This window comes from Culex pipiens, chromosome 2 (assembly GCF_016801865.2).
Source record: "Culex pipiens pallens isolate TS chromosome 2, TS_CPP_V2, whole genome shotgun sequence".
NCBI classification, from domain to species: Eukaryota; Metazoa; Arthropoda; class Insecta; order Diptera; family Culicidae; genus Culex; species Culex pipiens.
In genome coordinates this window covers 141142362-141160712 of record NC_068938.1, presented here as the reverse complement: position 1 = coordinate 141160712, position 18351 = coordinate 141142362, and the positions used below count along the sequence as shown (strand labels likewise).

The 18351-nt window shown below is 40.7% G+C and overlaps 2 protein-coding genes across 2 annotated transcripts; both read left to right on the top strand.

Annotated features, from left to right (window-relative positions):
* The first annotated feature begins 744 nt into the window (after positions 1-744).
* Positions 745-2220, top strand: LOC120415229 (inactive CLIP domain-containing serine protease A30-like). Its single transcript, XM_039576686.2, has 3 exons — positions 745-973; positions 1034-1535; positions 1595-2220. Exons 1-3 carry the CDS (start codon positions 768-770, stop codon positions 2174-2176), a joined length of 1290 nt encoding a protein of 429 aa, XP_039432620.1. The 5' UTR covers positions 745-767; the 3' UTR covers positions 2177-2220.
* Positions 2221-7580: 5360 nt separating this feature from the next.
* LOC120415239 (uncharacterized) lies at positions 7581-17460 on the top strand. Its single transcript, XM_052706999.1, has 7 exons — positions 7581-7743; positions 11704-11885; positions 11958-12104; positions 12166-13058; positions 13235-13286; positions 15767-16030; positions 16288-17460. The coding sequence occupies exons 2-7, from the start codon at positions 11712-11714 to the stop codon at positions 17335-17337; spliced, it is 2580 nt and encodes an 859-aa protein (XP_052562959.1). The 5' UTR covers positions 7581-7743; positions 11704-11711; the 3' UTR covers positions 17338-17460.
* Positions 17461-18351: the final 891 nt, after the last annotated feature.

Genomic DNA, 18351 nt, shown 5'->3' with positions numbered 1-18351 from the left:
TTCCTTGGGCTTATACGAACCCAACGCAACAAAGAGCACCTCGATCCGACGCTCCGTTTTGAACTGATTCGCGTTCGAACAAAACCGTCGAAATTTTTTATATATATATATATATATATAGATTTTCTTGATTCTGGATAAAACCGTTGATTCCGACGACCCCAGATGTATTGCCGTTGAGCTCGAGTCAGGTTCAACGAATCGACCTGGTCTCTTCAGGAAAGTTGTTCTAAAAACGATTTCGCTCATGCTTGGTCACACCAAAAGTTACCGTTTGTTTTCTTTAGGAGCTTGTAGAAGCGATTGAACAAAACATCAGAATTTCTTGTAATAAATCCCATTAAACTCTTACCAGGTTGAGGCAAGCCAGTTTCCAATCAAATGAGCTGATATTTGGAGTGAGAATCCCTAGGGGGAACCAATCCAGAACTTGATCTGAGAACTGTTCAAAATCCGTACGGTTCCTATTATATATGGTAAGAAAACTTCACATTGATAAAAAAACAATTTCCACCTATACAATATTTTGAAAAACAGTTTCCCTGTCTCGTAATATAATCCCTGATACGTGAGTTGCTCTAAATCTGATCGCGAACTGCTATGTTGACCGTACTTTCCTGGGGATTCCCACGAGATGCTGCCGCCTGCGTCTGTCTACCAGCGATCCTTGCCAACCTTTGCTCTCGTATGCGGCTCATCATATACGTGGATTTGATAAGAACGAATACAAAATAACGTCCCGCGAAGGTACAGTTGACCGCTCAGCGATGTACGGGAAGGTTGTAGCAGCGTTGTTTTGCTTCTTGTGTGCCACGGTGTTCTTCTGGTGTGTGGTTGCCCAGAACGACGCCGACGAAGTGTTTAACTTCAGCCGGCGTAGATCTACGACGCCGGATCCGATTTTGAACTTCTTCGCGAATCCTCCCACGTGTGACAATGGCCGAGGCGTTTGTATAAAGGAGTGCGCGGACATGTAAATCGATGTTCAATATCGTTGATAGTTTAAATGACTAATTCACTTAATAAATTACAGTGCATTGATGAGGCCCGATGTCAGCTGTGGATCGATTTTGGTTTGCTGTAGCAGAGAATCCGACAACTCGGTCAACCAACCTGACAATGGATTTGCATTTCCCACGCGTCCCACGAAACCACCAGCAATTACCACTAAGAGGATCAAACAAACAAGACCAACTACTACAACGACGACAACGACTACGACTACGACTGAAGAGCCCGAGCTTCCGGAAGAACCGTTTGATCCTGAAGACTGTGGCTATGGAAGTTCGGAAGAGGATTCCAGGGGACAAGCCATTGGGGACTCTCATCGTGGTGAATTTCCATGGAATGTGGGAATCTTTTCGCGTGAAAAGAGCTTCTATGGAACCAACCAGGACATCTTCCACTGTGGAGGAACCATAATAGATGACTTTGTGGTCCTGACGGCAGCCACATGCGTTCATAATAAGAACCAATCGTCTCTAATCGTTATCGGTGGCATGCTAGATGTTTTTAGTAAAAGAGAAAAACGACAGGTACTTGGAAATCTTCTTAATCGTATCTTTCACATTTTAAAAACTTATAATACTTTTAGGAGCGCTCCTTGGAGCAAGTCATTATTCACCCCAAATTTGGCCACACCTCTCGAATCTACGACATTGCGTTCTTAGTGCTGTCGGACAAGTTCGACTACTCTCGTACCATCAACCGGATCTGCTTGCCCAGACTCGGAACCAGCTTCAAAGAGAGTAACTGCCTGTTTACGGGCTGGGGCGATGGAACCTCGGACGGAGTTCGTCCGGTTATGAAAACTGTCGAGCTGCAGCTGACCGAGTCGAGACCCTGTGAGGACAGCCTGCGACGTATGATTTACAAAAACGTGTTCAAGCTGAGCGAATCCTTCCAATGTGCCGAGGAGGAGGCCAACACCGTCAACATTGGCAGGTTGGATGTGGGATCGCCGTTGGTTTGCACGGTGCCCGGGAAGGACCGGCAGTTTTACCAGGTTGGGCTGTACTCCTGGAGTACGGTGGAGCCGAATGTACCCAGTGTATTCACAAACGTAACATTCTTTCGGGAGTGGATCGATGGTCAAATGAAACTCATCGACAGACTTCCGTACATTTACGAGCCGGAAATTGAAAATGAAGAAAATGAAGGGAATGAACACAACTAACCTTCCATTTGTTGTTCATATAAATATCAGATGATATGAAAGAATTCCTTTTTTTATTGAATTACTAAAACAATGAATACAGTACTTGTACAATAACTGGGCTGAGAACGTAGCCCAGCCACCGAATGCTGCTCGTTAACTGGGCTGAACGAAAAATAACGAGGGGATCACCGACGCATAATATTTTCCTGATGAAATATAAAAGTAAAAGTTTCTCAAATTTATTTACAATGCTTACTTTTTATATTTCTTTTATTGTGACTTGAAATTAAATAAAAGTTTGAAAAAAGTGTTTTTATTTATTGAACATGATTGTTGCATCCAATAACCCCTTGGTAATTTGTTTTGGTTTTTTGACGTTTGTCTGCTTTTTGACTGGGCTACGGCCCAGTTATCGAGCGCCCAATTAAAAAGCAGCCCAGTTAAACAACGCCCAGTTACAGAACAACTACTGAATCTGACATCCGAAATCATTTTCCCCATAAGAAATGCCCTCGAAACTGAGCATCAAATAGTTTGTGACTTATTAACCCTATACTGCCTAAATTTTTTTTCGATTTTTTTTTATTTTACTCTTGTTCAGAAGGTCATTTTGAGCAACTTTCGTTCTACGAAACAAAATCTTTTCTCTTGTTTTATATTTTTCTTGTTTCATTTTTAATATGTTTATTTGCACTTATGTTGTTAAGTTTATATATGTTTCTGATACTATTTGGCTTACTCTACCATCTCCTATCATTACCTTTGGCCTATCTATTTTTTGCATGATTTTAAAGTCATTTTGTCAATTTTTTGTCTTTTTTTCTCATTTTCTACTATAAAAAAAAATCAAATTATTCGCTCTACAGCATTGCCTTGGCGTTCTCGATTGCGAGATTCCTTCTCAAAACTAGGTGTCCGAGGGCGTGATTGTTGAGGCATTTGCAAACCTCTTTTTACACCTTAGCTTCCATCCATATAGGCGGGGTTTGGTTGTAGAAAGTTAAGAGGGACCAGAATACACTTATTTCTCTATTGATTAATTTTATAGAGTTTTTTCTGTCCAAAAAAAGATTTATGTCGGGTTTCTTCATTTCAAATTACAAATTTATCAAACGATTGACACTTTGAATACTGTTTTGCCTCAATTGTTAATTGGGAAATAGAATTATATTAAACAAGCCTTACCCGAAAAACTTCGTCTTTTCCTTTTTTCGTTTGTTGACGTTTTTAGCTTTTTCCTTATTCAGCCTCCTATGATCAAAATTTGATTTTACGCAACTTATTCCATACAATCTGCAGATTTTCCGGAATCGGTTCCAGAGTTGCCAAAGTTGCAACTTTTTGGCGTAAGAACCTTCCTAGCACCCAGAACTGGGCATCGGCATACGAGAGGATAAAGAGCACGATTCGGTAGTAAAATGGTACTGTGTGCGGACGGAGAGGATAAATCCAGAAACTACCGAGAGTACTTTACTCATGGGTTCATCTTCAAAAAAAGTTCATCTATCAAAAAAAAAGTACCGGTACCGAGACTCGAATCCAAGACCTTCGGCATATTGAACCGTGCCTTTGCCGTATGGGGCACCATGGTTCGGTGACTAAGTGGTGGTCATTTGTCCATATAAGCCACTCAATAGGATGAACTGTTCCAATGAACGAATGAACACGCGAGAGGACTATACTCTCGCAAAATAGCACTTTCCTCACGTTTCTTTTCGTGAGGACTTTTCCCTCGTTCTTTAACATTGGGTGTGGGCGTATTGAACAGATTCGCGTTCGAACAAAACCATCGAAATTTTTTATATATATAGATTTCATGCGAATCAAAGAATGTAGCATTTTGATATTCTAAATAAATATTCAAGTAGTCAAATTCATGAGAAGTTCACTGAATTTTTATGCAGAGTGTATGGGTAATAAGATTTCTTTTTTTTTAAATATTGTCAAACAAAAAGGGTTTGACTTTCATTTCAAAAACGAGAACGAAATATAATGCCATCGAACACATAAAGTTGGTATGTCAGCACTTTGACAGCTTCTAAAAAGGGTTTTAGACTGCAATCAAGTAATTAATAGCTCAGTCGGAACCGGAAGTGAGAAAGCATGTTTTCATTAATAGTATTGCATTAAAAAAATGATTGAATAGAGAAAATCGACGAATTGGTTGGAAGTAGAATAAACTCCTATACCTGTCATACATATTAGAACTTCACTTATTACATTTTTTTAATTATAGTAAACCGGGGTGACATTAACAAGGGTTAAATTTAATTTTCAAATATTATTCAAATGGTTATTCTTAAGATATATTTAAATAAATGTACTGTGGTAGGCCACACAATGTCCCTGTCCACAAAAAAGCTGTAAAAAAATGGTTTCATTGAAAATTGTAATCTTAAAAATCGAGGAGACTTAAAGTAGTGTACAAATTGGATTGAATAAGGGGAATTCCATCTGAAGCGGAAGCGAAACAGGTAGCAGTTATTGATCAGCCCGCCTGTGTGATTCTAGCAGATGTGGCGAATGAAGCTGATGTAGGTTATCTCGAAAACACAAAAGTTTAAAATTCGATATCTCTGGAACGAAACATATTCATTTCTGTCGATAAGTGATTCTTATGTAAAATTGACCGGGGAACACGATGGTGAGGTCAAATAAAAAAAATAAGCTGGGGTGTTTTGAGATACGGCCGTTTAAAGTTTTCAATTGCGCAATACAGGTAGAAAACATAAATTAATCAAAATTTTGATAACGGATTTTTGGATTCTACATCCAATTTCCTTCAAAATTGAGTCTAAGACCGACCCTCTAAGATTTGTGGTTCCTGAGTTATCGTCGTTTGAAACTAGGAGGTTTGGTCAAAAATCGCCAAAAAGTCGATTTTTTGGGGAGGTACAAAATTGGAGGGGGTGGTCCGATTTGGATGAAATTCGGGATTCTTGCATGTTTTGATAGTATCAACAGCTCTGCCAAATTTGAGCAGGATCGGAGAGGGTAATTTTCAAATTTGCACTTTTTCGTGCACAGTTGAGATGGAATGTCAAATTAACCACAGGTAAGCCATGATTATCTCAAGTTTCGATTTTGCGAAGTTCAGTTATCTGAAGGTTTGTATTGGACTTCGGATAATGGAATCATCATTAAAAAAGTTTTTTGTTTTATTTCTTTTTAATGTTGTTTCTTTTGACATCAAATTCTATTTCTGCGACCCCTTTTAGTCAAAATATAGAGGTGATCGGCATTTTCTCAATATTTAATATCCGCCATTTTGGTCACCATCTTGAGTCTTAAAATTCTGAGTCTTTTTAAGTGGTTAAGAGCGAGTTTTTCACCGATGTGAAACAGGTCGTATCGAGGTGCTCCGATTTGGATGAAACTTTCAGGGTTTGTTTGTCTATACATGAGATGAACTCATGCCAAATATGAGCCCTCTACGACAAAGGGAAGTGGGTTAAAACGGGTATTGAAGTTTGAGGTCCAAAAAACATGAAAAATCTTAAAATTGCTCGCATTTCCGTAAAACTTCATCAATTCCATCTTTCTTAGATGCATTCGAATGGTCTTTTGAAGCCCTTCAAAATGTGCTATAGACATCCAGGATTGGTTTGACTTTTTCTCATAGCTTTTGCAAATTACTGTTAAAAATGGATTTTTTTAAAACCTCAATAACTTTTGCCAACAGCCTCCAACACCCATACTCCCATAGGTCAAAAGTTAGGGAATTTCATGGACTAGAAGCCTACGGTATTAACTGTTTGGCCAATCGCAGTTTTTCTCATAGTTTTACGATTTTTCTAGAACAAACATTTTACAACGTTAGTTTTTGCCCTGTAGGCCTCCATAGCGGCACTTTTTGGTATCAATTTTGACTTATTCGGAATCCTCTGAAAATTTTACATAAGATTGAAGTGTTGTAATTAAGAATTTGATTGTAAAAAATGCCATTTAAAATTAATTAAAATATTATTTAGCATTTTGTCGGATTAGGGGTAAAACAAGTTTTCGCCTACTTGATACAGCATTTGACGTATTGATCACAGGGTAAATAAGATCTATTTCTTTTTTCAAAAATGTTTTATTTAATTATTTTTTAAATCAATATTACAACTCCAATACTTCTAACTTACGTGAAATTGTCCGAGGATTCCGAATATGACAAAATTGAGACCAAAAAGTGCCGCTGTGGAGGCCTACAGGGCAAAAACTAACGTTGTAAAATGTTTGTTCTAGAAAAATCGTAAAACTATGAGAAAAACTGCGATTGGCCAAAAAGTTAATACCGTAGGCTTCTAGTCCATGAAATTCCCTAACTTTTGACCTATGGGAGTATGGGTGTTGGAGGCTGTTGGCAAAAGTTATTAAGGTTTTGAAAAAATCAATTTTTAACAGTAATTTGCAAAAGCTATGAGAAAAAGTCAAACCAATCCTGGATGTCTATAGCACATTTTGAAGGGCTTCAAAATACCTTTCGAATGCATCTAAGAGAGTTGGAATTGATGAAGTTTTACGGAAATGCGAGCTATTTTAAGATTTTCATGTTTTTTGGACCTCAAACTTCAATGCCCGTTTTAACCCACTTCCCTTTGTCGTAGAGGGCTCATATTTGGCATGAGTTCATCTCATGTATAGACAAACAAACCCTGAAAGTTTCATCCAAATCGGAGCACCTCGATACGACCTCTAGAACAAACCGAGCAGAATCTACAAATACTGCCTCTTAAGAGGTCCACACCGAAGCTTGATTATCAAAAATAAGACAACGAAAATTTATTTATCGTGATTGGATTATCCGCAGAGAAATTTTCCCAAGGCCGTCAGAGTCTGGACTATATGTGTAGCCATCAAAAGCAGTTTTATAGTTTTATTTTACTAAGAAACTTGTTTTATTGAAGGTTTGAATTCTATTTCAATAACAATTAAAACTTGTAATTTAGAAATTAATTCTTACTGTTCTTTGTGTAGAATTGTCCAAAGAATCGGATAAAGCAGTCCGTTTTACAATTCGAACTGATTTTCATTGAGAAAAATAATCACATTGAGAGTATTTTAATAATCATATTTATCAATGATTCAAAATCTATAGTTCAACTTTATATCTTTTCAAAAATAATTGGAATTTACTTTTTGAGGTACTTTGAACACTACCAAGCTCAGCATGGTTCCATACCATTCTGTTTGTATTGAATTCGTAATTTTCATTAAAAAAAACTTCAACCCAGCTTTCAATTTAACTTCGGTATACGGTATGTGTAAAAGTTTCTTAAAAATTAACTCTATAACAGATCACAATACTACCCCAATGAGTGATAGTTTCACAAAAAAGAGAATTCGTGAGCTAAACTCTCTCAACTTACACTAGCAAACGAGCCGACGACGAATCGATTCAAATCAATCAGAGATCGAAGAGGATCGGTGATCGCTGACCCGTACCATACAAAGCAGAGGGTTAAGGTGGAGCTATAGCTAGAGTTAGTTGGGTTTGCTTCGTGTTCGCATCCTCAAGGGAATCGGCGGTCAGTGTCATTGGCGTCAGGACAAGAAGACCAGACAAGAAATACCGGTTTTGCTGGCAGGCTCATCGTAAGGTAAGTTCTGCGTACGCTAATGTTCTAGGCGAGGAAGAAGATGCTGCCAAAGTGGGAGCTTAAACTTGTTTGTGCATAATCACTCGTCGTACCAAACAGCATATTGATCGGAACGAGGAAGCTTCGCAACGAATTGTGCGACCTGGTGGAACCAACCCAAACGCCACTGGTGAGGTCACACTCTGAGATTGATACTGGGATTTCCAACAAAGTGCAAAACAACCATGGTGGCGTTTTGTTGTGGAAACCGTTGTATTGCGCGGCGCAAAAAATGGCGATTTTACGGAGTATACATTTCATCTGTTGACATTGGATGGACAAAAACGAGCTGAAAACCGGCTAATGACCGGTTTTGGAACTGAGAAACAAATAGCTTTTAGCATTCATAATTTTATTCTGTTTGGGTAGTTAAATCATCGTTTAAGTAATATCATGCATTGAAAGGTTGTGAAAGTTAGCTTTATTGTTTTGTTATAATTACAATTTTTATTATTCCAAATGTTCATAAAATCAAATATTGTATTAGAAAATGTTGCACGACGTAATGTTATCAGCGCGTCCATTACATAAAAAACTTAATAGGGCGGGTAAAATTTTTGAAAAAATCTCAAAAAGGCAGCAACTTCTAGTAGGGTCAGTGAAGGAATTAAATTTTACATATGAACGATTTTTTTAGAGAACAACGTTCCCGAAGAGACCAGGTGAGCAATTCTCTACGAAATCTGATATGAGTCAGGGAAAACTTAAATTTTCCAGTTTATCTTTCTTAAAGCCGCTGTATCTCAGCACCCAGTAGTCCAATCTTCAACGTCTCTTTGACAAAATTTTAGCATTTTTTTTAAATTGACAAAAATAATTTTAGAAATGAATGAGTTACCATTTTTGAAAAATCGAAAATTTATCATGGTTAATGCCGAGTGGTCCGAAACTGAAATCTGGCGTGACAAAATTGATAGCGGCCACACGTTAGGATTTAAGGGGCATCTTTTGGTAAATTTTCGGGTGGTTCAGAGTTTTTATTTTGACGGGATGACGAGTTAGCACTTCGGTGTCTTCAGAAAAATTGTAGGGAACACCATTCGAAGCAACTGTGCTGAAAAGCACAAAGCTTTATCTTCATTCAATTCAAAATACTCATTTTTTCATACACATCTAAACCGAACATCGATCATTTTGAAATGTGTATAACTTCAAAAGGTGGTGGAGTTTGACCTCGCTCTTGAAAGCATCTGAAAGTACACATTCTAATTACATTGCTTTCTCGGAGGTCTTTTTTGTTTAACTCATTTAATTTCAATTTTAAATGAGCATTTTTAAATCGTTTTTTGCCTATAACTTTTGATAGATTTGACCAAAATTCGTTTTTCAGGAATGAAATTGTTCATTTTGACAAGCTCTACAGTTGTGTAGCAGGGCTCAAAAATGTACAAAATGATCTAGTAGTTTTAAAAGAATAAATTAGTTTTAGCTGAAATATTTACATATTTTTTTTTAAATTTTGTTGACCACCAACTCGCTACGATATAAGCCTGAGTTAATAAATTCAAAATATTTATTTTTTCATACACATCTAAACCTAAATCACAAAAATGGCTCTAAAAACTTCCCGTTTGACGATAGAGCTCTATGCTCTTGAGCAATGTTGCTTAGAATGGTGTTCCCTACAACTTTTCTGAAGACACCAAAGCGCTATCTCGTCCCCCCTTCAACATAAAATTCTGAACCACCCGAAAATTTGGACCACCCTAATGACCGCCATACCAAAAGATGACCCTATTGGCCATGATTATTTGTCCCGAAGACACCAAAGCTCTAAATCTTAACGTGTGGCCGCTAACTATTTTGTCACGCTAGATTTCGGTTGATGACCACTGTGCAATGTAAACAAACCTAAACAATGGCACTGTATTTTTTCGTTGTAATGTTTTATCATTTCAACTGTGTCTTAATTACTTACCGTTTGTGGTTTGGTTGAGCGTTTTAGCAGAATGCATTACTGTGAATACAAAGAGACGAGTTGTTCCTTTTAATTCCGCTATATATTTTAATATCTTGACAGATACGTATTTCGTCTACTACTTGCAGACTTCATCAGTGTTCTGTTCTCGAGTCGAGAACAGAACACTGATGAAGTCTGCAAGTAGTAGACGAAATACGTATCTGTCAAGATATTAAAATATATAGCGGAATTAAAAGGAACAACTCGTCTCTTTGTATTCACAGTACTTACCGTTATTTTTCAACGCCCTCTGGTGTTTCGAAGTGTTACTTAACACTGGAACTCCCAACGCATGTCCAACTTACACGGACGCCCAAGCCTCCCAAAAAAGGTGGAACGGTGACTTCAACTCGCTGGTTCTCGGGCATTACTCAACCAATTGGGACGATTCTTGTTTCCAGTGATTTGTTAGGATGTCTAGATGATTCTAGAACTTTGCAGAACTTAATTAATTCAAATCTGTAATTTTTGCGACCAAAAACATCGTTCCATCTTTTTTAAAACGATTGCCTCCGCGGAATTTTTGGCGATTTTTTTTTACACGCGAAAAAAAAGTTGGCACGATGTTTTTGATCGCAAAAATTACAGATTTGATCAAATTAAGTTCTGCAAAGTTCTTGAATCATCTAGACACCCAAACAAATTACTGGAAAGAAGAATCATCTTGATTGGTTGAATAATGCTAGAGAACCAGCGAGTTGAAGTTACCGTTCCAACTTTTTTGGAGCCTTGGGCGTTGGATTGTTAATGTATGAAATTTCGATCCAAAAATCACTATTTTTTTCAAAAAACTTATATCTCGGCGGCAAAATGTTTGACCATACTTCTTTATCGCTCAAAAGTTGCGAGATTTGGTCCACTATGAAATCAAAAAATCTCGAAAATAAGTAAAAACGGGGGAAATTTGGGAAATTGAGTTTTTGCAAAAATAAGTTAATTAAAAAATCGACAAAAACCGTGTACCTATTATTACTGAGTAGTCCTCATCAATACCTACAAATTTTGGTGTCTTCGGAAAAATTGTAGGTTTTGATCAGGAAATTCCTCCAGAAGTAACAGATTTTCAAATATTAACGTATCATTATATGGAGACTTGTATGAGTGAACCAATGAAAAAAATGGCAACTTTGGTCATAGAAAAGGCCCCACAAAATTTGAGGTAAATAAAACATACAAGTAAAATCCATTTCGGGTTTGGCAGAGAATTGCTCAAGGCGATTCGATCAACCCTGATCGGTCTCAATGGCAATACATCCAGGGTCGTCGGAATTAACGGTTTTCCGCTTAAAAAGCATAAAAATTTCCTTAGCATGCTCTAAAAGCTTGCCGTACACCGCGATGCCACATGTCAAATTGCTACCACGTGTATTAGAATCGTAATTATGTGCTTATTCATGGGAAAACCGTTGACTCTCAGGATGTATTTGCCGTTGAGCAAGACGCAGTTTCAATACATCGATGTGCTTCCTTCGGAAATGTTGTTCTCCTGACAATTTTGCTGATATCTGTCCGTACTAGAATTTGCTGCATTTTTCTCCAACCTGATATTTGGCATGAGAGGTCCTATGGATATTCTCTACAAGGGACACTACACTAGAACTTGATCTGAGTACTTTTTAAAAAGGGTGGGTACCCTAATAATTATGCACAAGAAATTCAAATATACATTTTCCAAAACATTGGAAAACCACCTTATCTGCATGCTGATTTTCTGTTTGGAATAAACGAAATCCTGGGGATTTCAAAGCATTACCGGTTATCAAATCACCAACCAAGCTCTAGCGATACGCCGCTCGTTCCGTTCGAACTTGAATTTACAAATAAAATTAACGTTCTCTCTCTCGCTCGTGCGCGCGCTCACGCGTTCTCGGCGGCGTCCAACCGCGCGCCATCTCACACCTACACTTGTATCATTATAAATCGCCGAGTCTCGAACTTCAGCACCAACATTTGTATTCCAGCATCCGAAATGAGGCGTACCACTGCGATATGCGTCGTGCTCGTCCTGGCTTCAGGGGCCGTCCTAGCCGAAGATGGCGACTTGGACTCCCTCATCAACAGCCTGTTCACTCCGGAACCACCGGGGAAGGTCGAGACGAGTTCGATGGCTCCCGTGCCTCCGGCACCGCCCGTTGGATCGCAGGTTGGTTTTGAGCTTGAACTTGGTGGTGAGTTGAGGTTTTGACGAGTTTATTTTTTTTCGGTTCTGCTTCAGGGTAACTGTGAGCATGGTCAACGGTGCGTTCAGAAGTATCTCTGCACCAACGCGAGCACATCCGGCGAGGGTCTGATCGATATTCGATTCAACGATGACAACCCTTGCGTGGACTATTTGCTGCAGTGCTGTTACGAGGAGGACATTGTAAGTGATGAGTAGATAGCTAAGTGTGTTGATTGATACTAATGAACTACTCTCTTAACAGATCCACGCTCCAATACCCCCACCAACGCCGACTCCACCGACGGTCCCAGTCATGAACGAACCAGCATGCGGCAAGCGCAACCCGGACGGTATTGGATTCCGCATTACCGGTTCCAAGGACAGCGAGTCCGAGTACGGTGAGTTCCCGTGGATGATGGCAGTGTTGAAGCAGGAAGCCGCGCTCGATCAGGTCGTGAATGTGTTCCTCTGCGGTGGCTCGTTGATTCACCCAAGGGTGGTCCTTACCGGTGCTCACTGCGTGCAGAACAAGTCACCCCAGCAGCTGAAGGTTCGCGGAGGTGAATGGGACACGCAAACCAAAAACGAAATCCATCCCCATCAAGACCGTAACGTGGCCGAGGTCATCGTCCATCCGGAGTACTACAAGGGTGGCCTGTACAACGATGTTGCCCTGCTCATCATGGACGCTCCCTTCAACCTAGATGAGGGCATCCAAACAGTCTGCCTGCCTCCTCAGGATGCCAAGTTCGATCACCAGCGCTGCTTAGCTTCCGGCTGGGGCAAGGACGTGTTCGGCAAGGCCGGATCCTACCAGGCCATCCTCAAGAAGATCGAACTTCCGATCGTCCCCTCAGCCCAGTGCCAATCCGCCCTCCGCTCAACCCGCGTTGGACCCAAATTCGTCCTACACAATAGCTTTATCTGCGCCGGTGGAGAAAAGGGCAAGGACACCTGCAAGGGAGACGGAGGTTCCCCCCTGGTCTGCCCCATCCAAGGCTCGTACCAACACTACTATCAGGTCGGGCTCGTTGCCTGGGGCATCGGCTGTGGGGAGAACCAAATTCCCGGAGTGTACGCCGACGTGGCACACTTCCGGAACTGGATCGACCAGCAGCTGCATACGCGCCAAATCGACACGAAAAGTTACACTCCGTAACCAGTGATACTCTCCTCACTTTGACCTCATTTCTAATCGTGTTACTATCAGTCGAACTCTAGACCATTTTTAAGTGTGCCCATTTCAAAAGTGTGTGTTATCAGAATAAAATAATTAGTTTACGAATCTTGGTTTTCTTGTTTTTGTTTGACATCATTTTATTTTTTTCCAGAAATGAAAATAGAAAACATGTTTGTGTCAACCAAGGCAAAAAGAACCGGTTTGTGAGCGGCAGGGTTGCTGAGTCGGGTAGCAAAAAGTAGTAAAACTTTCTCCAAGTACTCTTCCAAACTGTTGAAGAAGGTTCCTCCAATCATCCTGATCTTTAAATTTCACAAAAAGCTAGTAGAACTCTAATATAAAAAATGCAGTTCTTATGACCGCTGTCTGGCTCAAAATATCATCATAGATTATAAATTTTAGAGAACTTGCTCGGCAAACCGTTCTCTACAATGATATTGATTCAAAAATGTTTAAAAGTGTTACGGTGTAATGGGGCAGAGGATTGAAACAATAATTTGAGAAACCTATTGAGTAATAAATAGCTTTTCAATGAAATACTCTGAGTTTAGTATTGCTAGATGCTCAAATTTGCATTCGGGCAATATGTTTTTGTATTGCTGTACTGGATTCTTGGTTCTGGGTAATAGCGAAGAAAACTAGAAATCTGGTTGATTTGGTCAAGGTCAAATTTTGTGGAAACGCGTAATTTAGAGTCCCTCCAAGCTTATTCATAAGAATTTGCTGGATATAAACATGAATTCATTGGATTTTCTGAAGAAATATCTTATGAAAAAGTAGTTCTAGACCCTCTGATAAAATTTGTCGATGCATCTCGAAAAATGTTGGGAAAGAGCCCATCTTGCATGGTGCCAAATTACAGTCTTGCCGATTTTTATTTTATTTTAATGTTCTTTGAAATGATGTAAAACGCAAAATGATTTCCCATCAAAATAGGAAATAATGTAAAAGGCTAGTATGCAGATCGGAAGGAAAGGGAAACAACTTTACGAACAGCAGAACAAAGGAGAGGGAGCGATTTCTTGGGGATTTTCTTCACCCTCTCTGACTTGCTTGCGCTGCCGCTGCTGCCCATTTGATTTTTTTCTTGACCGGTTCCTTCCGAAGTGCGTATACCGCTAAAGGAGAGAAGTCTCCTTAATTTAACATTTTTGATTTTTTTATTTCTGGTCTGTTATCTCTCTGTAATTTTTTAAGGTGAACTTTGAGCTTCCCAATTTGGTGATCATGTCATCGATTACAATTTTCGGTATTTTCTAACAACTTCAATTTTAGCAAATCAAAGATGCATTGAAAGAATCGAATTTAAAAATAGAAATAGTAGTTTATGCAACAAGTTGTAAAAAGAGGATTTTTTCAGCACGAGTCGTACATTTAACCAACGAGGTTCACCGAGTTGGATAAATACTAAGAGTGCTGAAAAAATCAAGTTTTGCAACGAGTTCCATACAACATTTTTTGCAATTCCAAAAAACACACACTGAGTGAAATTTTAAATCAAATTTTCATGTATTTTGTCAATAAATCGTTTAAATCAAAAAAAATGTTGAAAAGTGTTACTTTTCAAAACAAAGGCTGAAAAGTTCAACTTTTCAGCACCCATTTGAGTGCTGAAAAGTAGAACTTTTCAGCATTTATTTTGAAAAGTGTTGCTATTCGATTCTGTTATTTTTGGTACAGAAAAGTAGGCTATTTCGTCGTTCAAGAATGACAGGAAAAGTGAGTAGTTTCACGACGGAATTGCAAAAATGTAATTTAATTTATCTAATGTTGCTAATTTTCTTTATGCTATTTTGCTTCCATTATTATAAGTATCAAAATTGTCGTGAGTCTTGATCAAATTTACCAGGATTCGAGATGCTCAAAAAATGACAATTTTCAGGGAAAATTTGTACCAGAAATTCCCGCTCATCACCCCCAGAATCCAGTACCATCTATTTCATACAAAAATAAGAGTCATGTAAAATCGTCAACACTCTCATCGATACGATGCGTTCAAAGCATTCGAGCATCACGCGAGAGCGTATCACCTCTCAGCTTCCACACGTCGACGGATTTGCTACGCCGGGTTATTCCATCCGCTGAACATTGTTATGATACACAATACCGGTTCCGAGGTCGCTCACAACCACAACAACCGGCGCCCGAATCGATTGGCAACCGATCACCAATACGCTGATCGTCGTCAAGTTCATACGCTCTGGGAAGCCCCGAAAACCGGCGATTCCTCTCTCACGAGTCGCGAGTTGACTTAAATGATACCGATCCGTCGGCGGCCAGCGTTAATCGCGTACGAACCGCGAACCGTGTGCTACATCTTCTGAGAGTTCCTGGAAGTGTTCTGTAGAGAGATTCAATACGTAAGTGTGAAGATTTAGTGACTTTTTTGTGCTCGTATCATTTGTTGGAGGAGAAGACAAGATCACAAAAGCTGGTTTAACTGGTTCTGAAGGTTCTTTATCTTGCGTTGATTGCGTTTTTTTTTGTTCTATCCTTGTGAAGAAGACTTAAGCCTTGAAGACTTGTCTTGACCGGCCAACAATATTTATGACTATTTCAAAATTTCGTGCCCTACTTTCCGCTAGCTTCCACTATCAGTAACCAAAGTTGGAAGGTCAACATTTCTCAGATTACACACTTCAGTGTCACTTATCACCTAACTTCTCGCTTTCTTTTCCTCCAGAAAGTACGATTAGAACTTAAGCCAACCGCGATGCTGCTGCGGCTACCGACCGTTGCCACGTTGGTGGTGGTGGCCCTGCTTGGGTTCTCCCAGGCTCAGGACGATCTGGACGCGCTGTTCGAGTCGGTGTTCAACAACCCCGATACCAGCTCCAACCTGGCTCCAGTTCCAACGACAGCCGCACCGTTACCTCCTCCGCCGCCATCGGCGGGTCAACCACAGGCCCCGATCGCTCCAATTCCACCGCAACATGAGCCGGTTTATGTGAGTATTGCAGCTTATTTTTTCGTAGCCATTTGCTTTTTTATTGTCTAAATTAACGGCCCTACAAATGGGAACAACCCTCATTTCGCCATTTTGCTATTCTGCTCACTGCTGAGTTCGAACAGTAAATTTACTGGAGAGATTTGTAATTGATTGAATAAACAATTAGCTCCATAGCGATAAGATGTTTGCCCAAAACATGATCATCAACTCTCGACTTAAGCGGCTGGTTTTTCATTAGCGTATTTCTATTCCAGACTTGCAACGGTGAGTGCGTCCCGTACTACTTGTGCAACAATAATGAAATCATCACCGACGGAACGGGCATCATCGACATCCGCGTTGGTGAGGACACCACCCAGGAGAACGAGTGCCCCAACTACCTGGATACTTGCTGCGAAAAGAGTGACGTGCTGATTGAGCCACCACCAACGGCGACCCAGGCTCCACCACCAAACAACCAGTACGGATGTGGTCAGCGTAACGCCGATGGTCTCGGCTTCCGCATCACCGGAAACAAGGCAGGAGAGTCCGAGTACGGCGAGTTCCCCTGGATGGTGGCTGTCCTGCGCGAAGACAAGGTCATGGACTCGACGTTGAACGTGTACGAGTGCGGAGGTTCGCTGATCGCCCCCAACGTCGTCCTGACCGCGGCCCATTGCGTTGCCACCAAGCAGCGCGAGACCCTCGTTGTCCGTGGAGGAGAATGGGACACCCAGACCAAGAACGAACTGTACCCGCACCAGGACCGTCGTGTGCGCGAGGTCATCGTCCACGAGAAGCTCAACAAGGGCTCGCTGGCCAACGATATTGCTCTGCTCATTCTCGAACAACCGTTCGACCTGGCCGAAAACATCCAGCCAGCCTGTCTGCCCCCGAAGAACACCAAGTTTGACGGCGCCAACTGCTTTGCCTCCGGCTGGGGCAAGAACATCTTCGGCAAGGAGGGCAAATACCAGGTCATCCTGAAGAAGGTCCAACTGCCGGTCGTCGCCCACGACAAGTGCCAGGCGTCCCTTCGCAAGACCCGTCTCGGCAACCGTTTCCGTCTGGACCCGAGCTTCGTGTGTGCCGGTGGCCGTGCCGGAGAGGATACTTGCCGTGGTGATGGAGGTTCGCCGCTGGTGTGTCCCATCCAAGGATCTCCGACGCACTACTATCAGGCCGGTATCGTTGCGTGGGGTATTGGCTGCGGAGAGGACAACGTGCCCGGAGTGTACGTCAACGTGCCGCTGTTCCGCGACTGGATCGATCAGCAGCTGGCGACGCGCAAGGTCGAGGCCAAGCACTACACGTACTCGGGTTAGAGCTAGGAGTGCATGAGATTTGTGAAGGACATTTTTTTTTATACTTTAAGACGATCGGAGAATACAAAGTCAGTAAACGTTAAAACTAGACAACCTACAAAAATAAACGATTTTGAAAATTAATCATTAGTTTTGTATTGGGTATGACCCAAAAAATATTTATCACAGTAGAAAAGCATGTATACAAGGGTTGCTCTACCTCCGGCTTCAACGGAACTGGAAACTGTTCAATGACTGCCCCATGGGCACTTTATGAGAGCCTTATGACGTTTCGCGTACGCATACTAGTGCACCATCTGATTTTGCTGGCCGGACAAAATTTAACCTCAATCTTTTTCGTGTACGTACACTCAATACATGCGCACTAGGGTGTTTCAACCAAACAAAAAAGTTCTCAGATTACGGCAAACCGAGGTTCCCCTTGTAGAGGATACCCATAGGGACTCTCATGCCAAATATCAGCCCATTTGTATGAGATTTGACCTGTCCCCAGCGGTTTAAGGTTTACATGGAAATTACTATAGGATTTTTGTGCTTTTCGTTCAATCGTTCCTACAGGTCTGGGGACAACATGGATTCACTCGGAATAAAGACAGGTGTGTAGGAGATGGTCGCATTGCGTACGTAGAAATCTCTACATTTTTGATCTAGTGAAACCAATAACTAGGATTCGTGATTTTCACGCCTAAAAAATGCAATTTTCACGGGAACCATAATTCTAAACCTCAATTTTTTTCGGGAAATTTCACGGAACGTAAGTGCATCTCCAGCGCTGGTGGCAAATATCGAAGCAAATCAAATTTGCACCCGTCGTCAACCCCACCGCTGTACCTGTCACGGTAGCAAATTTGCTCTCAGTTCTTTGGGATTTCACTTTGCTACCCGGTATCAAGAAATTAAAAGTGCAACTCTGACTCTGTTTTTTGCAATCATTTGTTTTCATAACATCCAAATATTGAAGAGATTTTTTTTGTACCGAAAAAAAACTTTTTGCGGTATTGAAATTCCACAGAA

What these genes read in the sequence shown, in the direction of transcription:
- LOC120415229 (XM_039576686.2), top strand. Translation starts at nt 768, where the DNA reads ATGTACGGGAAGGTTGTAGCAGCGTTGTTTTGCTTCTTGTGTGCCACG. An exon ending in ATAAAGGAGTGCGCGGACAT is followed by an intron (nt 974 to 1,033) that starts GTAAATCGATGT and finishes AATAAATTACAG; the next exon opens with TGCATTGATGAGGCCCGATG. An exon ending in GTAAAAGAGAAAAACGACAG is followed by an intron (nt 1,536 to 1,594) that starts GTACTTGGAAAT and finishes TAATACTTTTAG; the next exon opens with GAGCGCTCCTTGGAGCAAGT.
- LOC120415239 (XM_052706999.1), top strand. Translation starts at nt 11,712, where the DNA reads ATGAGGCGTACCACTGCGATATGCGTCGTGCTCGTCCTGGCTTCAGGG. An exon ending in CACCGCCCGTTGGATCGCAG is followed by an intron (nt 11,886 to 11,957) that starts GTTGGTTTTGAG and finishes GTTCTGCTTCAG; the next exon opens with GGTAACTGTGAGCATGGTCA. An exon ending in CGCAACATGAGCCGGTTTAT is followed by an intron (nt 16,031 to 16,287) that starts GTGAGTATTGCA and finishes TTTCTATTCCAG; the next exon opens with ACTTGCAACGGTGAGTGCGT.